This window comes from Poecilia mexicana, unplaced genomic scaffold, assembly GCF_051168715.1.
Source record: "Poecilia mexicana isolate PSO_F unplaced genomic scaffold, ASM5116871v1 scaffold_6, whole genome shotgun sequence".
NCBI classification, from domain to species: Eukaryota; Metazoa; Chordata; class Actinopteri; order Cyprinodontiformes; family Poeciliidae; genus Poecilia; species Poecilia mexicana.
In genome coordinates, this window is record NW_028263375.1 from 11,985,651 (window position 1) to 12,011,272 (window position 25,622).

Genomic DNA, 25,622 nt, shown 5'->3' on the forward strand with positions numbered 1-25,622 from the left:
TGCAAAACAGTTTAAGTTGAGTCAGAATGGATGAAGCACATCTATGAACATCAGTTTTGTGACCCTCAAAGCCAGTATCATATCTTTTGCAGCCTCTAACAGGTTTTCCTTTCCCACAGCATGATGATCCTTCCACCATGCTTCACTGCAGGGACAGTGAGCATCAAAGTGATGTTCAGTGTAAAGTTACAACTAAGCATATGCGACATAGTAGATGTTAAGAGAGCTTAAATCTTTCAAGAGGTGATGCAGAATTTAATGGCGTGACATGTAATTACTCTAGAAATAGAGGGTAAAAATGGCTTTTTGGGTTATAATTGTTCCTGACGTCTTTTTTTTTTAGGCAAACCCCTTTTGTCCTGGTAGCATTGTACCATATTCTTCCCATTCCATAGATGGCATAAACAGTGTTCGGACCTTAGAACTTACTTGAAATAGCTTTCAGCAAATGTTCCAATTCGAGTTTGTCTGGTACATAAAATCACAAATTAACGTGCATTGATGTTTGTGGCTCTAACATGACAAATGTGGAAGGGTTTAAGGCTATGAATACTTTTGTACAGCAGAATGAGGTTCAAAGACTGTTTTCTTCCTGAAGAAACCTCCAGTCCTCCGACACCTGAACACACACCAGACCAGCAGCCCCTCTTAGATGCTCTTTGCTGAGTCAGGGGAAACTAACAGCAACCGTCCACCTGAAACGTCCACACAGTGGACTGACTGTTTAGGTCTGAGCCGGCCGGGACTTTAATGCTGAGAGGTGATTTGCTGAGGACAGACAGTGAAGTATCTTCTGGTTTGTCTGGCATTAGCTCAGACAAGAGAGCCATAATTTGCTTCTTTTGTTTCAGATGAAACAGGGAAATGCAAAAGGCCACGTTTTTTAATCTTATAGTTATACCCCATACCCTGCATTTTCATGAGACTTTCATTTAAAGCAGTGCAGATTTGCATCGCTGCTGCGTAACATGAGTTGCCACATGACATACAAATGCACCATGTCAAGAGTTCTAATGTTTTCATAACATCCTGGAGAGAGTGCAGACTTTCTGATCTTATCGAATGAGGACACCATGTACCAGGATGAAAAAAGTACAACCACGCACGGGTGTTGTGATTATGCTCTGCCATTTTGTCTGGACACATGCACCATCTGGTGGATGAGCAGAGAACCTCAACGTTTGGCTGTAAAACACCCACTAAAGTGCTGATTAGTCTGGAGTGGTGAGGTTCTTCTGGGGCTTTGTAGGAGTGACTAGTTCAGGAACAGTCAGAGGAGGAAGAAGGAATCCATTTGCATAAGTGTGTCTGTTGTCGAGGTGACGTCTCATACTGTGTTGGAGTGAAACTCAGACTGAGACGTCAGCAGCCCACACGAAACAACGACCGGGTGCCATGACTGGCGAGGCCGGTTGTCAGGGAGATCCACTGTTGTTGACACTTACAGGAAGTCCATGACCTCGAGGCTAAGCTGTGAGCGGGAACACAGGGATCCCAATGGGCAAAAAACAAGAGTGTTTCCACAAAGTGAGACGGGAATTAAAATGTCTACTTCGCCTGCCACAGCTTAACACAATCAACATGTTCTGCAGAGCTCCGCATCGCAACCTCCTCCCCACTGTGACCGAGGAAAACGCATAAACAGACACACCTACTGTGACAACCCGCAGCTGGAACGTCAAGTCAAGAAAAAAAAGCGCAGGCAGCTTTTGCAAGCTTGAATAATTTTGTCAGCATTCAGGAGTCGAAGCTGGCCGGTTTCCTCAGCGATGACCCTCCCCCGCTTGATGCTGTCAACTGGCCTCTTTTAATAATGGATCTCAGGTAATTAGGCTGCCGTCTCATACATTATTCACTTCAGACAGGACAGACAGAACCTTCCCTTTACCCTCCAATCCTGCTAGAGTTAAAAGCAAATTCCGCCACACTGCTATGAGAAGCTTTTTGTGGTGGAGGACGCGTGCTTACCTTGTTCTCGCTGCTGGTCTCTCTGCTCCATGGACACCAGCGCTGAGAAGTGAGCCTGATCGTAGGCCAGGACCAGGGGGGAGCAGTGACAGCGGCTCGGAGGCACTTCCAGAGGCAGATAGAGCCCTCCAAACGGGATGGGAGCAAACGCTGCGAAGGAGGTTCGAACATGGCCGGGTCACTCCTTTGCAGTTTGCCCTGAGCCACGTACGACTGACTGAATGATTACACAGTTTCCCCCACCTTCTCCTCCGGAGTCTCTGAGCATCGTGTCGGCCACCACTACAATCGGCCTGCGTAGCACATGGGCCAGCACAAACACATGGAACTCCTCCAAACTCTCGTAGACCGGATCCTCAGAGTTATCCACGCTGGGGAAAGAAAAACACGAAACATGACAGCACACTGATCTACACGAGTCAGAAGAGATCCTGCCCATGTTGGAAATACAAATATTTTTCCAAGCTTTTCCAGATTTTTTCAGAAAGAACATGGCCCCTCGTTTTCTCAAAGCAGTGCTCAAACAGGTCCAAAAAATCCATAATTTCCTAGTCATGCTAACTAAATAAAATAGGAGAAGGTGGGGGGAAGAAAGGGATGCTGATGGAGAGATGGATAAAAAGCACAGGCAGCACTCTTGAGTGTGCAACCACCAGGGAAACGGGGGATGAGCAACAATTAAGCTGTCAGCCACACAGCCAAATTCGCTCTAATAAAGAGCCTCTTAATATGTGAATCCCACTCAGCCCATTCACAGGCTCATCTCACACTACGACCATCAAACATCCCTAACCTTATTACTTTCTTACAGTCAAGCTTAATGAGAGGTTCAAACATTCACAATAAATAAGTAAATTGCTCCCCTGAAAGGAACATTTTCAGCAATGGAGTCTTTTGTCTGCTTCAGTAATCATGCAGTGAAAAAAATATTTTTGTTGTAGCATAAAAGTCTTTAGTGAAAAATGTCACTTATCGTAATCTAAACCAACCGCTGTTTCTGCTATAGAAGATGTGTTTTTTTTTTTTCATTCTAATCAAATTTCCCCTAAATGTTAAATGTATTTTTTTTTTTTTTGGATGCACTTGAATGACATTTTAATCTCGGCCGAAACTTTCTGTTGTTCACACGTCTTCTCTTGTTCCACCGGATCGGCAGCCTACCTCGAAGAGCTGAAGTAGTGCGACAGCGTATGTGTGTTTATTTCAGTGAATATGGAAACACGGTGAAAAACCGCAAGGCTTCTCTGCGTGGGAGGAGGAAACCAGAGCGAGTTTCCAATCCGCCTCTGTAGCTTGAGAAAAAGCCACTCTTACGTTTATTTGTGCAACCTGCTGCAGCTAAAAGTAACTCAAACCCAAGACGGGCAGGGTTGGGAGGGGGTGGGTTGAGCTCTTTGAGCAGAAAAGAAAACTTACAAAGGAGCCAGTAGGTGGCACCGTTTCACGTTGTGATTTTGCAGAGGAAGACGAGTTCGATTTGCATCTGCCTTTCTTGAAAATTTTTATTTTCAGATTTGTACATTCATGTGCGCTGGTTAACTTACCCTCCGCTGGTGTTCCCATTTTTGCTGAGATGAGTGCGAGGCTCACTGGAGGCCAACTTCAGCAGCTCGTTCCACTCTCTTTCCCATTCTTCTTCTGTGTAAACCAGCCCTGACTGCACAAAAAAAAAAAAAAAAAAAACCACGGCAATGAAATTTAAATTGCAGTTTGCCATAAAGTCACTGTTAATTCAAAGTCACTGTGTGCTGGTGTAACCCCTCTGGGTTCCCAGAACCATAACAAATGTAAGGTATCTAAATGCATTTATTAAAAAGAATTCATTTATTTAAAAAGGATATAATTCTCGGTTCTTGGGTTAAAAGACTGAAGAAAATAAAGAGTTGATTTAAAAAGACAATAGTTGAAGTAGAATGTGTTAAAATGTGTTCTGTCACTTTAAGAAAGAACCATACTGTGTAGTTTGTCTGTGAAGACAGGTCAGCGCGAGAGTGTGAGAGACTAGAGTGCTGGGTATTTTCTGGGTTGTTCTGCCCAAGATCGAATTTTATTGGGTGATTGCACTTTTCCTGAATTTGGATTGACTGAGGGGCGGGACGAGCAGGAGTGCCGCGAAAAAGAAAGAAAAAAAAAAAAGAGAGACTGGACGTTTTGTGTGAGCTGGTTTGGTGGACAGAACTGCTGGGAAGGTGCCACAGCCAAGGTGTGCACTTGGACCAGGGGATTGCTGGAGGAGCGAGGTTGGAGCGAGCGGTGAGCTGGACGCTGGAGGTTTGGAGCTGGAGCGGTGGAGAGGGACAGACCCGCTACCCCTGCACGGGGCCCGCTGTTTGGAGCTAGCTGCGCTTTCCCCGCCTTTGAGAAAGGCACGGAGCAACAAGCTGCTAGAGGAGGTTTGACTTATCTGGACCTTTGCTAAACCTTGGTTGGTGCATCGCGGACCTTGGTGAGTCGTCGGTATCAGGCCTGCAACGGGGTAATGACGATAAGGCCGGCTTTTATTTTTGTTAATTTTTGTGGGCCCACTTATTAAAACTTGTATTTTCTTTTGTGTAATTTGGGAAGTCTAATGGACTTTAACATGTTTGGAACTGACTAGAATAAGTTCACTAAAGGAATATTTAAAGGTTTGAACATACGGGGAAAGACTCTATTCCTAACCAGGTGTCTGAGCCTGTGATTTTCATTTGTATGTTTACTTTTTGAAGTTGGAGTGTTAAATAAAGGGTTTACGTTCATTAAGGTTCATTATTGGAGGGTCAAGTGGGAAGTAGTCGAACCCAGAGCGCTATATCCAACATAGATATAAGAGAGCGCTACACTTCTTTTAGATTAAGTGCATTTTTCAAAATGAAAAAAAGTGAAGAAATAGCGCCGTCTCCCATTTGTTTACAATTTACCCTCAAGAAGTAAAATGGTACTGATCAATAGTTCTCCAGGTTCTCTAAATTATATTTAAAGGCATCAAAAACCACATCAAGTATTGAATTGGTAATAAATATAAAAGCCAAAATACGATGGAATGCCACATTTTCATCAATTCAAATAAATAAAGAAAACACTCAATACTACTTTAAAAGATAAAAAAACATTCTAGCTACCTTGAGTAAAACATAAATGGTATTTGTGCAATTTCACACTTTAGAACAGAATATCAAAACAAATTGAAATACTAACCATAATTTATTGTTGTGCAGTTATTAAACTTAATTTGAGGAGAGTTTCATTGATTTCGAACCAAAACGTTTAGTGAGAAAATTTAACTGACCACCCAACACCAACTTGTTATACTGGCTTACCTTATAAAAAGATCACCAAAAACAAAATCTGCTTATTGAGCAACTGAAAACCACAGTTGTATTTTAGTAGGTGATTTTGCTGTATTCTACATGTCAAAAACAAATTAAATGTTATAGTTAACAACATTTTAACTGTAATAGTATTTTTTAACAGCAGAGCAGTGATTGGTTTTCAATTTTTCTGAACATAAATAAGATCATGTTATGCATTTTACATGTGTTTTCTGTGTAATTATTGTGATTTTGCAGTTTGTTTGTTTTTTTTTAAACATGCTGTGAGAATCCAGCCAATGTCTGCTGCCATGCGACGGCGGTCCCTTCCAAAACTCAAACCAGAACACCTCCTTTCATGGAATCCGTCTTACATAACTGGGCCAACTGGAAGACTGGAAGACTGGAATTTTCGAACATAAACATCTGGACAACTTCTTTGCTTGGGCTATCTTTGGTGACACACTTTTTCTCATAGATTGGAAAAAAAAAAAAAAACTTTAATCCGACATCAGGGCAACAGGAGGAGGCAGAGGAAGTGCAGAGGATTTGGCAGCATTACTTGAACTGCTACAGCACTAATATACATTTAGAAACACAGACAATCTGTTTCCAGATTTTGAGTGCGGCTCAGTTAGGAAGCAAAAATCAGCATTACTTTAACCACAGGTCTTCAGGAAATGACCTATTGCTCCACTCTTATTAAAAAGTATCATTTGGAGAGGTGGCATTGTGTCTGATTTGCATGGACGGGCGCTCGGCGAACCTCCTTGTTCTGCTGGGTTTGCTGCCACCTCCACCTCCTCTTCAGAGCGTCTCTCTCTGCTCCACTTTTCATCATGGTGTACAAAGATTTCCTCAGCATCAGGTCTCTGTCATGGAAGCCCCACATCCCTGGAAGACAAAAACACAACGGTAGGACCGACTCCGACTGAGAAAAGAATGCACTGATCACTGGCTGTCCGTATGTTGTCATTCTTAGATGACCACAGCTCCTTAACTAAAAAAAAAAAAAGCCCTCCTCAGACAGTGCTTGTCAGGACAGATTACAATAACTCCGGTGCCTCTAGACCTCGGCTGCCCTCAGAGCCCTCGCACTGGGGAGGAAAGAATCTGGGGAGGGTGAACATGCCATGTCTCTAGAACACAAAGTACAGGTGAGCTATTCTTTCCTCTTGTTCCTGTCCTTTTAGCTTTGACTTGTCCTTCTTCAGCAAGATTTTGGAGTCATTAGCTGTGACACAACACTAGATGTTTCCAATCCAGGAACTAGGCCAGCCTTCTGGTGGCAGAGATTTAATTTGTGGTTGAATATTCACAACATTTTTGCTTCAGTAATTTCCCAGTTAAACGCTTCTTTACTTTTGGTTAACTTTAAGTTACACATATGATGCAGCAAGTACTATAGTTTCAAAACGCAAAATTCAGACCTTGTTGCTCTTGTTGAGTGTCCCACTGTGTATCTCACTATGCTTACATTCAAATACAAAATCGGTTAGCATTAGTAAAAAAAATATTCATTTAAGTACATACCTATGGTTTTAGAATAACACTCAACGTTTAAGGAGTCTGAACTGCAAAAATTAACATCTGTGGAACGTAAGCAGATTAATACAACTTATGGCATCTATTTTTGTTTAATTTCAAGGTGAATAATACGTCTCACCGAAATCTCAGATGATTTTTTAGTGATTTTATATAAGTAATAAAGTGAAATTATAGGTTAAAAGTTTTGAGCCTCCATCACCTCACTGAAGCTGCAGAAATGTGTTAAAAAGTCGCGCTTGCAAACAACAACAAGTATTCCATGTGTAAAGCTGGAATTTACCCAGTTAACATGCTATAGAGGTTAATGCATTTTACATAAATGCCAAGGTTTGCACTTTATAATAGAAAGGAAACCTAACTGGAGATCAGTATAAACCAGAAGGATCAGGGCAGAATAGGTCTACGTAAAAAAAAAAAAAAAAGAACTAAAAAAACCCAACTATTTTTGCACCAAATTGCACAGCAGACATTTAGGTTTTTAGGGGTCACTCACCCAAAGAGGCAGCATGGAGGAGGCAGTTACCATCCCCTGTGGTGGCCAGAGGAAGAAGCTTCTTACAACTGGTGCACATGGTGGACCACCAGTTCAGACGTCCTGAAAACACAAGAACACTCAGAAAGTCGCCTTTGATGACAAGCACTGCAGCCAGCACACAAGCTACACAAGTGTAAAAATACACGCTGCAGGTCACAGTATCATGAGTGTCGGTATTCAACGCAGAGCGCCACTGAGCTTTGCGGAACCACGACGGCTCTACTTCACAATCAGTTGTTCTGTTATGTATGAAGATCCTTGATTGCAGATCGATGTTACAATGTTCTTCCTACAGGTTAAAGATTGCAAAACCTAGGTGGTTTAGGAGAGAGAGTGTAGTTTAGAATAAATAATCTGAACTCTGGAAATCTTCAAATTATTAAATTTCACTTAGTTGAGTACATGCATCTTAATACCAATTGTCCAATTGTGAAATAGAGAAAAAAAAAATAGAAAGTTGTTTCACACATTGCACTGTGCACATGCATCAGTTGGTTACGTTCCTTTTTAGCCTGTATATGATTCACTTTTTTTTTTCATACAACCACTGCAGTCCCCCAGAAGCTACTTTGAAACCACTTCTCTACCTTTTCTAAAAAAAAAAAAAAAAAAAAGAAAGAAAGAAGTGAGAATGAAGAAGAGCCCTGAGCACGACACATAGACTGACTGCAGGCGGACCGCACTGCTCTGAGCCTGGCCGATCTGGCTCCATCATTTATTTAACAACAGTAAACACAGAGGAGCCTCTGAATGATTTAGCCTTCACTGTAGTCACAATTAAACTGCAGACTTTCCTTTCTTTATTTCTGCAACTTGCAGTTCTTTATTTCTGAGCTACTGTAACCTCCTGTTGTTTTATGATGCTGGCTTCATAGCGTGCTCCGCATGCAGTACATATGGGCAATTCTACCTGCTAGGAAATACAGAAAGATGCATATCGGTGCATTTTACAGTAACTTTTGCATAATTTGCAAAAAGAAAAAACAAAAAAACAAAAACAATTTTACTGACTGAAAAATTATTTCCTATTATTTTTCAGCAAGCAAAAAGGATTTGACATGCCGTTTTAAGATGCTTTCTTTATGCCTTATTGGTAAAATATTCACATTTTCTGCTTGTTTATTATAACATCAGAGTGAGAGGGGTTCTCTGCAAGATTAAAACGTTTGAGCAGGTTTCTCTCCTTCAGTTGAAAGTGTCAGATGGGATATGAACCCTCTGGGATGCGGGAGGCTTCGAATTAGCTGTTGTCATCCTCCCTCCCTGATGCTGCTGCTCTGATCTGTTCTGTCTCACTGGGTCAGTCTCATCTTGTGCATCTGTCTGTATTTCAGACTTAATGGAATTTTTTATTGCAACTACTCTGTTTGGCTTCAGTTTACTTTAAACAAGTGAAGAATCAAAAAGACTAAAATGAATCCCTTTTTTTTTTTTTTTGCAAAATAGCTCAATTTCAGTCAATGTCTTGTGGAGATCTATTTTTTTAAATGTCGGAACAGAGACACAATTCTATCAAGGCCTGAACTTTGACTGGACCATCGTAGCACAGGAGTATGTGTTCAACTAACCACTGCTAGAAAGTGAACCTCTGCCCTAGTTTCAAATCATCTCTAGAATCTAACAGACTTTCTTTGAGGTTGTCATGTATTTATAGCCATTTACAAGCAGCTGCGCAGAGATTCTTCCACCCATATTGCTGCAGGTCAATGTGGGCCGCTTAGCAGCTTCTCTGATTAACGCTGTGTAGATTTGCAATTGCCACAGTCTTTCAATATTTAAATGATTGATTGAACATTTGGGGTAAAGTTTTGCGAACAAACCCTGATTTAAACTTATTCACCCCTTTTTTCCTTCACCTGTCTGCCGGGTTCTTTGATGCCTGTTTGCTCACTTCTGAAGGTAAGCAGTGGCACTGGATTGTAAACGTAAAATCGAATTTCTTTCAACATCACAATGATGCACAACTTTGTGTTGGTCAGTCACATACAATTCTAGCAAAAATACACCGAGGTTTGTGGTTTTAACATGACAAAATGTTCCGTGCTATATCCTCATCGGACTCACCCGCCTGTTCCAGAGCCATCATGGTGGACTGCTCTATTAGATCCCTCTCTATGAAACTCCTAAAGTCCTCGCTGTAGACGCTGAGATCGGGTAGCTGGAATGTGTAAATGGGCATCTCAAGAGGGAACTGCTCGCTGGTGCACTCGTTCGCCACCTGCAGCCGTGCCAAGGAGACGATAGCAGAGCTGGCGTGGGAGATTCCACGGGACAGACGCTTCTCTAGAGGCGAGCACAAGCAAGGTGGTGCAGATAAGACGTAAGACGAGGTTCATGGGAACAAACAAAAAAAAAAAAAAAACGCCGCCACTGCTGATGCTGAACTGGCTTTACTACCTTGTGCATTGTCCTCCTGCTTCTGTGCACACGGCCTGTCGATCTTGCTGACATGGCTGGGTGTTTCACGTGTCTCTGGCTGTTTGTAGTAGCGGCCCTCGTTGAAGACCTGCGGCAGGTTGGCAGTGTGGACCTGCCTGAGCTCCTCGTAGTCGTTCAGAGCAGCACTGAGGTCCCAGTTTTTACCTGAAGGAAAAAAAAAAAATGGAAGTCAGAGTCTGATCACAACCAGGAAAAAATAAACCTCCATTAAGTTTTCTGGTTCGATTTCATTACAGTCCCATGCATGTAAGCAGATGTCATAGTGTGCAAGACGACACCGCACACACACTAAAAGTTTACAGTAAACAGTTTACAGTTGGAGATGAATTAGATAACTCTATTTCACTGAAACATTTAAACAACTTGGTATGCTTTTTTTTCCACTTTTGACTTTTAAATAATTGAAGAACATAACATCTCTAACATAATAATAATTTAAAAAAACACATCGGTCCACATAGCTTCACAGATTTATAGCTTCTCCACAAGAGAAGATGTTGCAGTGCTTTTATCAGAGGAAAACATGCTGAATCATAGCGAGGCTGGGTGTTGGCACGAAAATAAAGTCGGAGAGGGAGACAGAACCTTCAATATGGTGACAGCAATATCCTGACATGCACAAAGAGACACCCCTGGCTGTCTCCTCCGAGTTCTGTCTCTTTAACAGAAATCCCCTCAAGGTTTAAGACAAGCAAGTCGGTTTTTCATACACCACTGTCTGACTTCTACCACCGCCACAGGAATTGTTGGGTTAAACTAATCATTGTTAAAACCCCCAACAGGAATCATCCAAAAAAATAATAACAACAAAAAGAAAACCACACAAATGCCTACGTCTACATTCACTGTAACCTGAGTGTGTTTGTGAAAGTCGATCTACTAATGACCTCGGCGTGATGGAGAGACGCCGAGGAGGAAGATCTCGGCCTTCCAGACAGGATGTCTGTCTGTGAGTCTGAACATGAATATGAAAGCATGTCCCGCTTAAGCAGCTGCTTTTGCATTCGTCAATGCAAAACGCATTTCACGGAATGGATTTCAGCAGCATGAGCTTCACAGAAACAGGCCTATAGCCGATAGTTCAGCCTCGCAGCAACATTCGGCACCTTAATGCATCGTCTTTAAACGCTTAAGTGAAGAGCTTTCTTTCAGGATCCTGATTGATACTTAGCACAGACACACTCTTCTGAAGCATGAAAATACATAATCAATATCCATTAGAGACACTTCAGATGCATAAGTCCAGATTCTGATACAAGAGGCAAAGCATGGATCGATTATACCAAGAGTTTAAAAATGTACAGCTTCAAAATTCTGCGGTTCCTTCATTCATTTTAAAATCTGTCTTATAGAATGCCGGTATAAAGAACAGGTGTGCTCCTTCCCCGTCTGTTGCTACACACTGCCGTCAGGTAGCTGAAAGAAAAACCTTCACAATTTTCCCAGACCAAGACAAGTTCAGATATTTGGAAAGAATTTCCAAAAAAGCACAAGCGGAAACGGTGGGGAGACTCCAATGCACCTCCTATTGTTCTAATTAAAGGAAACAACAGCATTAAATCTGCAGCTGACAAGCAGCAAGTCTGTTAGGAAGCAGATTGCAGACTGGCAACCGGAGCAAATAATAGCAATCTGTTTGACTCCTTGTTCTCTAGAAAAAGCAAACTGGTAAAGAAAAACAAACAAAAAAAAAAACTTCACCATTCTAGAAAATAAGCACTTAAAAACTACTTAGTTAAATGTTGTCTATACATTTAAAAAAAATGTCTAACATGATAATCATGTAATGTAATACTAATATTGATTAATGTGGCTAGAATAATGCTATGCATTTCATTTAATTGTTTCTTTTACTACTACAAATATTGGATAAAACAATACAGAAAAAATAAAATACGTATGGTAAGCTATAAAATATATGATTATGGTCTGAAACAATAGAGCTCCTTTTAGTGCTTTACTTGTAAATAGTTAGCAAACCTACGTAAAACAAAACAAGTATTCCTCGTACAACAGTCTCTAAAATGCGACAAGAAAAATGAAAGTCAGAGCCAATTAAAAGGCAGTTCAATACCCAAAACAGCCTGTAGAGAGCAGCACATGTAGCACAACTGCCTCGTCTTCCTCCTGGCTGGGACCGGAGTGCAACAGAGCAGCTGGTCTATCAACGCAGGTCTGTGTCAATGCACATCCTAAAGGCTAAGCTAATGTCAGGGGGCAAAAAATAAACCGAGGCGAGACAATCGGGGCTTGAGTCCGCGTCGTCTGAGTGCACCGTCTTGTTTGATGTCTGCTCGTGTCACACATATCCCGTTGAGGCTTCGCACCAGAGCAGGTTTTGGGGCAAAGCAAGGAGAGAGAGAGAGACACAGAGAAAGAGAGAGAGAGAGAGAGAGCGAGAGAGAGAGAGAGAGGGAGAGAGAGAGAGAGAGAGAGACAAGAGGCTGGAAAAACAGGGACAAATTTTGTGAACACAGATGAAGATGTATTATCCCGGATGTATGTACATTTTTCTCAATGTGAATTTAAATGTAAAAGTTTAATATTGAACCTAACCCGGCTGACATTCATCCACCTCTCTGTTGTTTCTTTTATCAGAACCACACATGCGCCTGCAGCCCTCTGCTGCTCAGTGAGTGCCAGCGAATGGACACAAAGCTTCTCTTGGGGAGTTGCACTCGTAAGCCCGTCAGTCCTGCCTCTAAATCAGCAAACATGCCTCCTGTTTCAGGTTCCTTTGATTTTGTCATCTTCCTTCCTTCTCATTCCCGTCTCATTTGCCCCCACCTCCACGCCCCTTCGAAAATCTTACCTTCCAGCAGGTCTCTTGCCAGACCCGGTTCTGCCCCCGTGGACCGAACAAAGTCTGACAGGACCGCGTCCATGTCCAGAGTCATGTGATCATGTGTGTGTGCTGCCCACGGTGCAGCGGTGGCCTTGGTGGACGCCAGCCTTCACGTTCTCATCTGGGAGCAAACAAAGCAGAGAAGGAAACATTAGAAGCGACGAGGATGCCACTTTACAGTAAACTGTTTAGCCACACCTCAAAGATCTCATCCCTGGCGAGTCCCTGTGAGAAAATACGAGCGAGATTGCCTGGTCTCTTATTTCAGTCCTGGCTCGGGCCCGTTTGTACCGAGGCGTAATGCTTCATGGAGTGCTCCTGCCAGGAGTCATAACATAATACCCAGCATCAGAGATATCAGCAACAGCCAGTGCTTATTTTTCCGGGATACACCTGCCCACTTCCAAAGGCTTTCCTCCTCTGTCCGTAATCACAACACAGGGTTTGTACCGTATGTCCATTTTCAAAATCCCAGTATTTTATGACAATAGTTTCTAGGTTCTTTCTTTGTTTTTCTCCTAACATTACAAACATTTGTGGGCCCAACATTTGACTTGTGGGGTTTTATAATGAAAGAAATCACTTAAATATGACATATCTGTCAAGGCACAGGCAGGTAAAAGATCAGCAAAGGTGGCACATCACACCTGAATATAAAGAAATTCAAGAACAGATGAGAAACCAAGTTATTGTAATCAATCAGACTGCAAAAGTTTAGAAAGTCACTCTCACTGAACCATGTTGAAAGTAGCTATCCACAGAAAACACAGAACGGTGCTGGAGCTCCCAAAATTACTCCAAAAGCACATTGAAGACAAAGGCCAGATCCCACAAAAGAACCCAGAAGGCCAGAACAACATCTAAAGAACTGCATTTAAGGTAGACTAGCCTCAGTCAGGGTCAGTGGTCATGATTCAACAATAGGAAAGAGACTGGACAAAAAAGGCAATAGATTTTGGACTAATCAGACAAAACTTTAATTTTATGAAATATTTCTAAAACAGCATCTAAGATTGAGCTGTCTAGAAACTAAACAGCTCAATCTTAGTGAAACATGGTGATAATGTAAGGGCCTGGGAGCTACTTTCTAGTTCAAGACCTCTTCTAGTAGTTGAAGCCAAACATCTCAAAAATCTCTTCTCTGAAATCTTGTCAGGCAATCAGTTTGTGACCTTAGGCTCAAGCACACGCTTGTTGTGCAGCAGGACAATAACACTAAGCACACAAAACAGTTAACTACTGACTGGATAAAGAAAAAAAAAATTGAAGGCTGTGAAGTGGTCAAGTCAAAGTCCAGACTCAAATCTGGTTCACTTGTTGTGGCATGGCTGCAAAACTGGCAGTTCGTGCCAACCAGTCAATGTGGCTGAATTAATTCAACTCTGTAATAAAAGTGGGACAAAGCAGGACTTTGCCACAAAGAGGCGTATCGGTTATCAAGTTGAGCAGTGCTTACTTTTTCATACATTTTTTTAAGCATCACCGTGTTAGATAAAAATTTAAATTATTATGTTGGAAACCAAGATCTACGGAAGTACTGATTTTTATCCCGTAGATACAGATCAGAAGTGTTTTTCCAAACTCATTTTATAATTTTGCATGGAACAAGGAAAATGTCCCAATCAAATTCCATATTTTTTCCACATTTTTCAAGATTCTGTAGGAACTCTAAAGATATGTAGCCTAGAACAAAGTATTAGCCAGAAATTTTTAGGTGTGAGTCAGAAACAAAACTTTATTTTGACCGAAAGTCAGGACGCCTGGTGCCCATTTCTGTAACTGGATGATTAAGCGCGGTGCTATTTAGTTTCTAGCTGGAGAGCATATTTGAAACTAAATAGCACTGTGAATCTAATGATCAACAAGCGAGACACTATTGGGTCATAAATAACAGTTAACATGCAGATGCATTCACTCCCGCGGTTTGGGGAATAACTGAGCTCATGCATAACTTTCATTCCAGCAGAGGCTGGGTGGGTGACAAAGGAACTGATCTCAGAGCACCAGCAGAAAAAAAACAAACACCCACAGGCATGAGACTGTGACACCAGGCCTTTGTGTGCAGACCGGCAGCCTGAAGGCTGAGGGGTTATTAGTGCACAACCATGTCAGCAGGATGGTGAACAACAGAAACAAAACAAAAACAAACAAAAAAAAAACTGGACAATTATGAGTTTAGATGAGGAAAAGAAAAAAAAACATAATGTGAAGAAAATGTATGTTGATCCGTTTGACCATAATTAAACAGATCATGATAAGATAGATCTGAGTAATACTAATACAATACTTCTCTCTTTTTTTTTTTTTTTTTTTTGCAAATGTTTTTTGTGTTATCCCGCCATAATAATCTTTTTGGAAGGCAATGTTTATTAACAAACTGTTATTCATATAATATGTCTGAGATTTGAATGTAATCAGTTAAACGTCGAAGGTCTTTGCTGTAAAACAATATAATTATGAAAACCGACATTTAAAATGTCAATTTTGTCAGTGTCCTTAAAAAGAAAACCATGTTAACAGGAACCTCCATCAGACCTAAGCACAACTCAGGAGGTGTTTTCTTTCTTTGGGGGACTAAAAGACTTCACTACTGCATAAAAAAACCTAATGGGTGAACGGTAAGCTAACCTTTAAGAGAGAATATTGCTTTGTAGCACTAAACACCTCGTTCCTTGTAGTGCGGAGCAGAAACTAAAATAGTGGATTATTATAAACCATGACCTCACTTTCCCCCAACCTATAAGCAGCGACGTTCAAATTGCTTTTCCATGTGGGAGTTAATTATGACTCAGAAACACCGAAAAGCGTGGTCTCACACCTGACGTAAAACAATGTGGGCCACAGAAATGTGCTGTCCAGCTTCCTCTTAATCAAAGTGACATTTTAGCAAGTTTGTCAGCTATCATGAATCAGACTTACAAATATGGAGTGGCATTACAGCAGCAACAAAAACAAAAACTGACAGAATTCAACTAAGAGCTCCACTCTTAAGAGAAAACAGAACAAGACGATTAAACTATTTCCACATCACAGCCTTACAGACAGGAAGTACTGGATTTAACAGCTGCTGGTGTTAGTGAATGATTATGCATGCATGATGATGTGAAAATGACACAATATCGAGTAAAATATAGGATAAATTCAAAAGTGAACAATTTGTTATTTAGGTTTTGGGGTAAACAGCAAAATGTATTTTAATACAACTACTTTTATTTAATTTTATCTTATGCATTTCTTTTAACATATTTCATGATAAATTGTATTACATTTGTGTGTATGAACATATCTATGCTTAAATCCAGTGGAATACCACTTTGTGGACTAGAGAGACACTCAGTAGACAACCATGAACCCTGATGGAAACAATCACTTTTCTGTGCTGGTATGTTAAAATATAAAATAAATGCGAAAGCCGAGGCAGTGGAAACTATGGAAATCAGTTTGAAGGAAGAAATGCCTGATGGGTTCTGCTGGAACAAACACAAACTCTCAGAACTGAAACTCAAAACTCAAAAGCAGTTAAAAGTAAATCATCCTTTTTGTTTTGCATAATTTCATAATAAAGAAAAAAACAATAACAGGATGTCGATTTAACGTGAGTCACAGAACAGCTGAATGCGAAAGTGAACGAAGCGAATACGAGCCCTCTTGTCTTAGTTCGTCTCTAAACTTACATCCAGAGTCTTTGCTGACAGTTGGTGAGAAGCCATCTGATGACCACAGGACCGCCAGGATCAAACGCTGATCTAGTCCATGGCTTCAGTGGCAGCAGAGTAGAGGAAGACTCTGGGGAAGCAGAGAATCCTGGAAGACACAGAAAAACAGAGATCATCAAAATAAGTTACCAGACTTACTCTGAATAAGAAAACAAAAAATACATACTAAGCTAAATATAGTAAAATAAAAAAATAAATAAACATGTTGGGAGCAGATTCAGATTATAGAAACTAAATCCTGAATATGGCTGAGTTGAAGCATTAAGTTAATAATTTCTGAAATTAAAAAGTGGTATTGTAAAGTACTTTTAGCATCTTAATGCTGCATCTATCCACATTGGTATTTCCGCTGATCTGCTTCAGAAAATGTTGATCTCCTGAGATTTCCACTCATTGACCTCATCTCTCAGGTTTGCTGAGAGTTGTCCCCCCCAAAAAGAGAAAACATCTGGTGATTAGCAGCTTTGAGGATAACAATGTTGTTAGAAAGGCAACAGAAGCTCAAATAACCACTTGTTACATCTAAGGTATGTTGAGCACCATGTCTTAATGAACCATTCACTGGCATGCTGAGAGGCACTCCATAGAAGCCACAAGTCCAACGAGCTCACCAGATTTGGACTGACAAAACATTGTCTAGTGTAAGAAGCCTCTATTTCAGCGGCAATAGTAAGATGGTTGGATCAGAATCGGGGAGAAATAGCATTAAATATTTCTTAACCATATTTAAATATGGTTAAGAAATGATGTGAGGGATTTTCATTGTACACTTTTGGTTCTCTAGCTTCACTTGAGGCCTTCATGCTAAATATCATTCCAATAGAACAACCTTTGGGATGTGGTGATAAGAGAGATTTGCGATATTGAGGTGCAGGCTAAATAAAATTCCAGCATGATGCCATCATGTCAGTTTGGACCAAAATCTTCTAAGACAAAGCACAGAGCAAAAGAAGGCTGGACCCAATACTAGCAAGGCATAACTTATAGTCCCTGGTGAAATATTATGGATAATCTTGATTTGAAATCCCATTTCAAATCAACTTATTGTTAAATTAGAACAAACTTTATAGTTTTTTTTTTAAAGAAATTCAAGACATTACTTAAAATATTTAAATATGTTTTTATATTAAATATACAAAATAAATATAACACGATGCAAACTTAATTAGCTTGGCACAATCTTAGGCAGATGTGAATGTATTTTCTTTTGGCTTTAAAATAAAATGTCTTTGTTTTGTTCAGTGATTCAGTGGAACTAACAAGATGGAATTATTTAAACACCACATCAAGGCAACAGTGTCTGATTGACAATCAACACCTTTGTTCTAAGCGTAGAGATGTAGAGATGCATCAGTAAAATCTTGAGTCATAATATTAACATAAATTGTAAAAAGCACAGGCACTAGAACAGAGTCTTGAGGGACACATTTTGTGATATTTAGGAAAAAGAAGGAAACACACTGCTTATGCTGAGACAAATTACTTAAAAACATGTGGTGACCTCCAAAAGGTCTATAAATTAATTAATATGAGTAGTTACTGTTAAGATTCAACAGCAGGGATTTCTGCTTCTTGTAGCTCCACACAAGTCATCATTTATCTAACTTAAGAAAACATTTGTCATTGGGAAAAACTCACAAGCGGAAGTTGATAATATGATTCATTAGTTCCCACAAAAGTTGTTTCAACACACTATTGCAAGTGCATGCTGTAGCCCTTTACACCTGGTCATAAGATGTAGCTTTGTTTGTCACTTCTATTTATATTTGCAACCGCAGTTTTATCTTTCACCTTGTGCAGAGACTGTAGTTTCAGACCAAAAGCCACCATGTCATTGTCACTTACCGTTTAAACCTAGAGTTTCAATGCTGCACATAGTAGTGCAACACATAAAGCACACTGCGTTGTTTACTTCCTGAGATCAATTGGCCCAAGGACACTTTGATCTAGTTCCTTCAGGTATATGGGGGAACTTTAGATTATCTGAATCATCCAACCATTCATCCATCTTCATCCATCCGAAGCACGCAGAGCTTCACAGTCGTTGAAAAAAAAAAAAAAAAACTAATTTGAGAAAACTTGAAAAATAAATCAGTTTCAAAGAAGGAGGAACTGAAAAGAGGTGATAGTGCAGTTTACTGAAGAAGCTGTAAATCTTTTAAAAGGTATTAATGAAAACAAATTATATAAGAATAATATGACAAAATTATAAATGCAAAAACACAGAAACCTCTATCAAAGATGAACGGCCCCCCAATAAATGAATTTTAAAATTGATTGATTGCTCAGTACCTTGTATTTTTTCCTGTGAAATATTTTTTTGCCACTTCTCATTAATGAAAGTGACAGTCATTTATTCTTGAAAGCTAACACATATTTTTCTTTAAACTTTAGTCTTTCTCTAACATATCACAATAAAAATGTAACTGTGACAAAGTAAGGAATGTGCATAAAACTAAAATTATTTCAACTTTAAGTGGAGGACTGGAGCAAACATTTAAATCTAAAATAAAGACAAATAGTGCAGTTAAACTGATGACATCTTTGCCATAATTGTTAATAACTAGAAACTACTTCATTTAAAAGCCATACAGATGAATAGATGTGTCTTTAGTCTGCTTTAAAAACACAAAAAACTGAACAAAAGCAATAGTTGGAAAATCTAAAATAAATTAAAAAGTGTCACATTTCTGTGGTAGTTGTCAACCTCTGATGTAGTTTTAATTTTCTATAAATTGTCATTATGCTGAAACGCACACGGTTTCCCATAATAGCTATAGATTGAAGCAATGTTTGATCTGTAAGCAATCAGAAGGTTGCTGTGTCAACTGTACTGAGAAGTCTATGATCCTCAAAAGTGTTTAATATTTGATTTAATAATTCATGATGTTCTGTATTAATACATTTAAAATGCACTTTACAGAACAACATAGCCGTACCTGTGTAAAATTTGAAGATTCTGGAGCTCCTTTAAAATCAAAATCAGTCACTTCTTCAAAAAAATAAAAAATAAATCTACAGATAAAATCTTCTGCAGTTCCAACTGACAGTAAAGAAAAACAGTAAGTAATCTGGCTGATTAAAAAACATAAAAACTGACTTTACTGGGAAATGGCTCTGAAGGAACCTTATAAATAAACTGCAGTGTCGCAGAACAACACTGGAAGCGATCAGAAACACGCTTCAACACAATCCCTACAGTCAGAAAAGTATTTATCATTCAGAACACTTTTATACATAAAAAAAACAGAAATCTGCAAATGAGCTGCTGGCAATTTTTCCATGATGCACGTCTTAATGTGAATGTAGCCATCTTCCAGTAACAGGATGATTTATAGCTGAGGTAATTGTCTCCATAGTGAGCAGTGATCGCCCACATGTGAGGCTGGTACACAGTAGGTGGGAGGTGAAAACACGCACTGAGACTCCAAGCTTTGCACTCCATCTTTTCCATAATGGCAAAATATTAATTATTAGGGTCAACAAGTGTTTATGCCTTTTTTGTGTGGGTCTAAATAATATTTTAAAAAAGGTTCTTTTTTTTAATTTATATTTATATTATTACTATTGTAAATGTTAGTGAAGGGAACATTTAGGAAACACGTGGGCTTTGAAAGAAGTCACATCCTGTTCATTTATGTACATATATTTTATTTTAACCTCCACATAGGCGCCTTGTCAATTTTTACTTTATATTAGCTTCAGATTTGTTTCAGTTTTAGGCTTTTAATACTTTTTCAAAAGCCAGCAAACAGGTGTACGGTTTGTAATACAAAGGAGAAAAAAAAATCAAAGAGAAGCAGGCGATGCTCAAGGAGTCCAGACACAGGATATTCCTTCTTAATAAATATCCAGTAATATTACAGAAATACACAAAAAAATAATACGTGAAAAATGAAGCTGTAGCAACAAAAGCTGAATTTATGCTAAAGCTTTTTATACATCTGCTGTGATTCGCTGCCACGACTTGCTAAGGGTGCTGGCCGTAGCTGTCAGGTAGCCAATGTGTAACTGAACATAAAACAAATACTAAACCTAATGCATCCAACTTTGAAAAGAAGAAACCGTTTATCTATAGGCAGCACATATCTATCGGCTGTACGTATAGTAACATGAACTAAATATTGGTAGCATTTCGCAAATAACTTTCTTAACATTGCCTGTAACATGATTGTTTTAAAAAAATGTAAAAGTCAGTGCTCGCTATTTTTTAGCTTTTATTTAAGTCGTCTTCTTCGATGTTGGAATTAAACAGGCTCACACACATTTCCTAAGTCTCTCTTTCATTGTCGTTCTCAATGCCACTTTCATCTCAAGGCAAATTCATTGTACTTGTCATCAAGTAGCAGACTAGCCTTTCAAAACCCCTTGGTAAAAAGCCATGTGGTGTTCAAAGTGTGAGAAAAAAGTACCGACTTCTAGTCTGGAAATTAAGGTCATCCTCATGTCCAGTGGGTCCCTGCAGCTCCACCAAAGTTACCATGGACCTCTTCTCTACTTCACTAGTTAAAGCTCTGCCAGCCCAGGATGTTGTGTGTAGGTGGATGCCTATGTCTTGGTTTGCAGCTGTGCAATGGCTTTTCCTTTTCACAAAATGGATTGAATGGTTCTCCTTGAAATAGGATATTGTTTAATAACCTACAACAATAGGTTATAAAACTAGGAGAACTTTCAGGAAGAAATTCTCTTCAGCTTTTTTCCTGACCTTTCTGCTGTGTTCCTTGGTCTTTATGACTCTGTTTGTTCACTAATGTTCTTAGGCCAGCTGCATTAACAATGACACAAAATTACATGCTAGTAGGCTCCTTCCTAGATATGTTGCAATGGATTTCATTAATGGACGCCACATTTATACATTACACTGTATCCTGGCGTACCACACAAATGTCCAACAGAATGCACTAAAAGTGTATGGCCGTACTATGACAGAATAAAAAAGTTCAAGGCTTATGATTACTTTTGTAAAACTCAGTAAATTAATAAAACCTCAGCGAGTCAGATCCTTCCCTTGCTAGTCTGAATTTTTTTGGATTCTTCAGGCCAAACAGGGAGTAAAATCTACTTTGGCTTGGTTGAACCGCTTGGCCGGCGGGCCGAACTGTGGCTTCATCACCAGAGAGAGAGCAAGAGTTAAGCTGCAGCTTCAAGGGCCAAGCAGCAACAAGCTGTAAACGCTGTGCTCACTTTTAGATAAACAGCCCATGATCCGCCCTCTCTGGAGACCACAGGAACACATGCATGTCCGTGTATGTATGTGTGTGTGAGTGTTTTACTGGTTCACCACTCAATGTACCCTCAATATGTTAACCAATCTCAAAGCAAGTGCTTCCACAAAGCATGGACAAAACACAGAAGACGTATAAAACAAGGCATTCATTCCTACGCCGCACTTGTTCACATGCTCGTGCGCAGCAAAAATGTCAAGCCACCCTCTCAGTTATGGTCAGGCCGGAAAAAAAAAACGAAGCACGAGCCTTTTATTCCTACAACAATGGAAACAGCACAGATATTTATGATATGCTACTAGACTGTGAAAGCAGAGAACGGTTTCAACACCGCGTCGCAGCAAAACTGCTAATGTGCAGAAGCTGGAGAGATATGTTGAGGAAATAAATGAACACGCTTGTGGAAAAACACAATTTCCACCTCACATCAATATTTAATAATCACCAGTCTATTAGAATGATTGAAACAAGCCACAATTTACAAGCATAGGAAATTTTGTAATAGGGTGTTATTATGTACCACAAAAAAAATAAAAAACAAGCAAAGAAATGACTATTTATTTATTTATGTTTAACATTTAGAGCAAGGTTAAACTGAGACTTTCAGTTTTGTCTTCAGATTAATCAGTACATCTCAAAAAGTGGCCCTTCTTCCTGTACTGCCAAAATAGAAATATTTTACTTATGTTAAAACACTGATGTGCATGGTTTGCACTTCTAAGAACAGAATGGCACAATATTCAGAAAATATGTAATTGAAATTATGCTGCTGAAAATTGCGATAATGACTCTGATCATGTTTACCAGGATTCTTTTTTTGTTGTTGTTGATGGACCAAGTCTTCATCACTCTCCATAAGCTTCCTCATCTCAACCACTAATTTGAGATGGGAATTTATTACTAATATGAAGAGCATGAATGCCTAACACTTGAAACATAAAACCCAATTCCGATATTGTACACATCACCACTGTGAAGAAAATCACACTTCAACATATTGCACAATCCTACTTCTAAATAATTCTATTGGAATATGTTTCAAAAGTGCAAAAGATATGCAATGCCACCAAGGACTCCATAGGCCCAAGCCTATCATGATAATGCATTTGAATTGAATTGTGTGGAGTTTAAATTAAATTCTACAAAGACATGTTCCATCTTTCTTCTTCCTGAAATTAAAAAGATGTGCTGCTTTCTGCATCCTGAGGGAAAGATGCTGCTGGAAGCAGTGATGTCTCTTTGCATCTAAATGCTGCTCTGCACACTGCCTGCACTGCACATTTATGAACTACAACTCGTGTTGTCAACTTGCTCTCAAGAATAATCACAATTTCCAATACACCACAAATAAAATGGATGGGTTTTTTGACAGAGAAAAACAAGGTTTTGTTAAACAATTTCCAAACTTTCCTCACATATTATTACATATATCCTGTACAAATAAAATGAAAAACATTCAATATCGTAGCAGGAGAAAATATCAAAAATTAAAAACCGAAGTAACTTGACTTGAACTATCTATACCGAATGCAATTCCATTTTCTCAACACATTCTTTATGTGAAGTCGTAATTTGCAGAGTTTACAAAGGATGTAAAAAAAAAAAAAAACGATTCCAATGTCAAAGGTATCAACTAGGAGAAGGGTGTAAAATAAAAACTGCTGCCCTATTTACACGCCATGGAATAGAGAAGCTCACCAATATTAGCATAAGATGTGGGACAACTGAAAATTTGCAGACAACTTTCCAACCACATTAAACATACCAGACCTGGCCAATATTTTAAAAACCCTTGATGAAAAAAGTTTTATGATTGAAACCACGCTTTTATTTATAAAACCAAACCAAACCTGGACTTGGTATAAAAACAGTGACATGTCATGGAAAGACGCTGTGTGTAGAGTGGAAGACGGAGGCAGTACCATTATCTCGACTTATATTTCTTCAGACGGAACTGAAGTGTTTGTCAAGTTATGCTAATTAAACTAACTCAACCAGAAAATTGAGAAGAATAGATATTCCATTCTTTGTAATTACAGTGAGTCACGGCATGCATTCAAATAAAAATACAGAATGACAAAATTAGGGGAAAATTAAAGACTTGAAATTGCCTAATGAGACTTTAGAAGAAAACCTGGCAGAAAACGCGTGCGGTCACCAGAAGACGACAATGGGATAAGAGACATATTCACAATCTGATAGGTTTGGTTAACTAAATATTACAAATAGGTTGATATTATATGACTGTCAAAAATATATTTTTGTTTTTATGCTTCAAAAATTATCCGTTTTTCTCCCGTTGTGCTAACAACTGCGTTGGGCTCGTATACTGATATTCACAATAAGTTGGAAGAACTGTAGCACAGCACCAATCTGATGCCCATGCCATTTATACCAACAATCCGAGCTTTTACCATCTATGGCACTTCTGAGTCAGAATCAGAATTAATTATCACAGCAATGATGCTGCGGTTACCCAAGTGACATTTACTTACAACAGGAAGATTCATTATTATCTAACATATCTGGGGAATTTTTAGCCTGTAAAATCATTTCCTTTCATTAAATCTAATAACATGGCCTTGGCTGGTCATGCTTGGAGTTTGCACAAATAACTAAGTCTCTATGTAGACCCTGTTTTTAAGGTGTAGCTGACTCTCTAGCCCAATAACAGCTGGAATAAATCCCTGCTCTCGTGACCCCGAACACAACAAAATGATCTTAGTTATGAAAAAAAAGGCCCATTTTTTTGTATGCTCTTGTTTACGTACAAATGAATTAAAAGAAAGGCATACCAGAAAGAGAGAAACTACTTTTTGAAAACAGCTGATAATCACTCTCCTGTCCTCAAAGGTAAATCAGCTCCTCCGTTCTGACAGAGAAGCAGTTCATCCAAACAAAGAGCCGGGAGCCGAGAGGCAGAAAATTAGATCATAACTCTTTACTTTACTTTGCTTTACTTTAGAGAGATATACATAAACAGTCACCTATACATGATGCATATTACAAAAAACAAGAATTTGAATTTGGCATCAAGAAAAGACATGGAAAGACTAAAATAGCTAGTCACTCTCTCCATCTCCATCCACATCAGATGCTCAGGGCAACAATCAAATCGCCATAATAATGCACACATTACTTATGATCAACATCTGCATCGGCTTTTAGAACATGATGAAAGACCAATAACATAACCGTGGCCGTGTTATCCGTCAACACGCCATGTTCAGAAGAAGGACACAGCTTAGTTTGTCCTGATCTCTGCTTTGATTCTTTGTTTTTGTTTCAGAAATAAGAAACACCCACAGCCATGCAGCTAAGCTGCCTGGAAATAAAGTTTTTTATAATCTCCTGTCAACTCAATAAGTCAGAGCGAAGCATTGAACTATGTCAGGTTGGTCTGATCGCAGTCAGGTCATTCTATGTCACAGCACAAAAAAAAAACAAAAACCCTCTCAGTTCAGGTCAGTGAGTGGTACCAAGCAGGGTCCTAAAGCTCTGCTCCAAATTCTTCTAAGTCAAATATGTATTTAATGAGACCTCACAAAATCGAGCTCCTTCCAACAATCGCTTTGATGGTTTTCAGCTTTGCCTCCATTAACATGTTTTGGAGGAGTGGGTTGACTTTGTTTTTTTTTGTTTTGTTTTTCATTTTAGCCAAAATAATAAAAAATAAACTTACTGAACAGAATCATTTGGCTGCATTTGATAATTTTCACTACATCCAACAGCCCCACATTAGAAATATGTTTATAGTCTATTTTATTTGTTATTTTTAAAACAATGAAAAGAAATGTGTGTTTATTACCAATGCAACCAAAATCTAAATGCAACTATTACATATAAAATAAATAAATAATATATTATATTTGTCATATCTAGCTACTTTTCCAATATACACCAGCCTCAGGACAGCTTATTGCCATTGTAAAACTATGTATTTAGAATCCAAACCAGTTTTATTCACAACATTTGTGAACATAACAATTTGCTTTGGACCAGCTTTACTCTCAATATCTGCAACTTGTTGATTCTGAGGTTTCCGGGCTCTTTATG

At 39.2% G+C, this 25,622-nt stretch overlaps 1 protein-coding gene across 2 annotated transcripts in view; it reads right to left on the reverse strand.

Annotated features, from left to right (window-relative positions):
* otud7a (OTU deubiquitinase 7A) overlaps positions 1–25,622 on the reverse strand; it is a 44,819-nt gene that overhangs the window by 9,810 nt on the left and 9,387 nt on the right. Inside the window, exons 2-10 of one of the 2 annotated variants that reach the window (XM_014990334.2) lie at positions 16,300–16,429; positions 12,593–12,746; positions 9,739–9,924; positions 9,406–9,624; positions 7,300–7,401; positions 6,025–6,152; positions 3,513–3,625; positions 2,212–2,339; positions 1,969–2,118 (exon numbers count right to left, since the gene is read on the reverse strand). In XM_014990334.2, the coding sequence (XP_014845820.2) occupies positions 1,969–2,118; positions 2,212–2,339; positions 3,513–3,625; positions 6,025–6,152; positions 7,300–7,401; positions 9,406–9,624; positions 9,739–9,924; positions 12,593–12,677 (1,111 nt within the window). In that variant the 5' untranslated portion in view covers positions 12,678–12,746; positions 16,300–16,429. Of the gene's footprint in view, positions 1–1,968; positions 2,119–2,211; positions 2,340–3,512; positions 3,626–6,024; positions 6,153–7,299; positions 7,402–9,405; positions 9,625–9,738; positions 9,925–12,592; positions 12,747–16,299; positions 16,806–25,622 lie in introns of those variants that run through there. The other variant, XM_088006256.1, reaches the window with a different exon arrangement.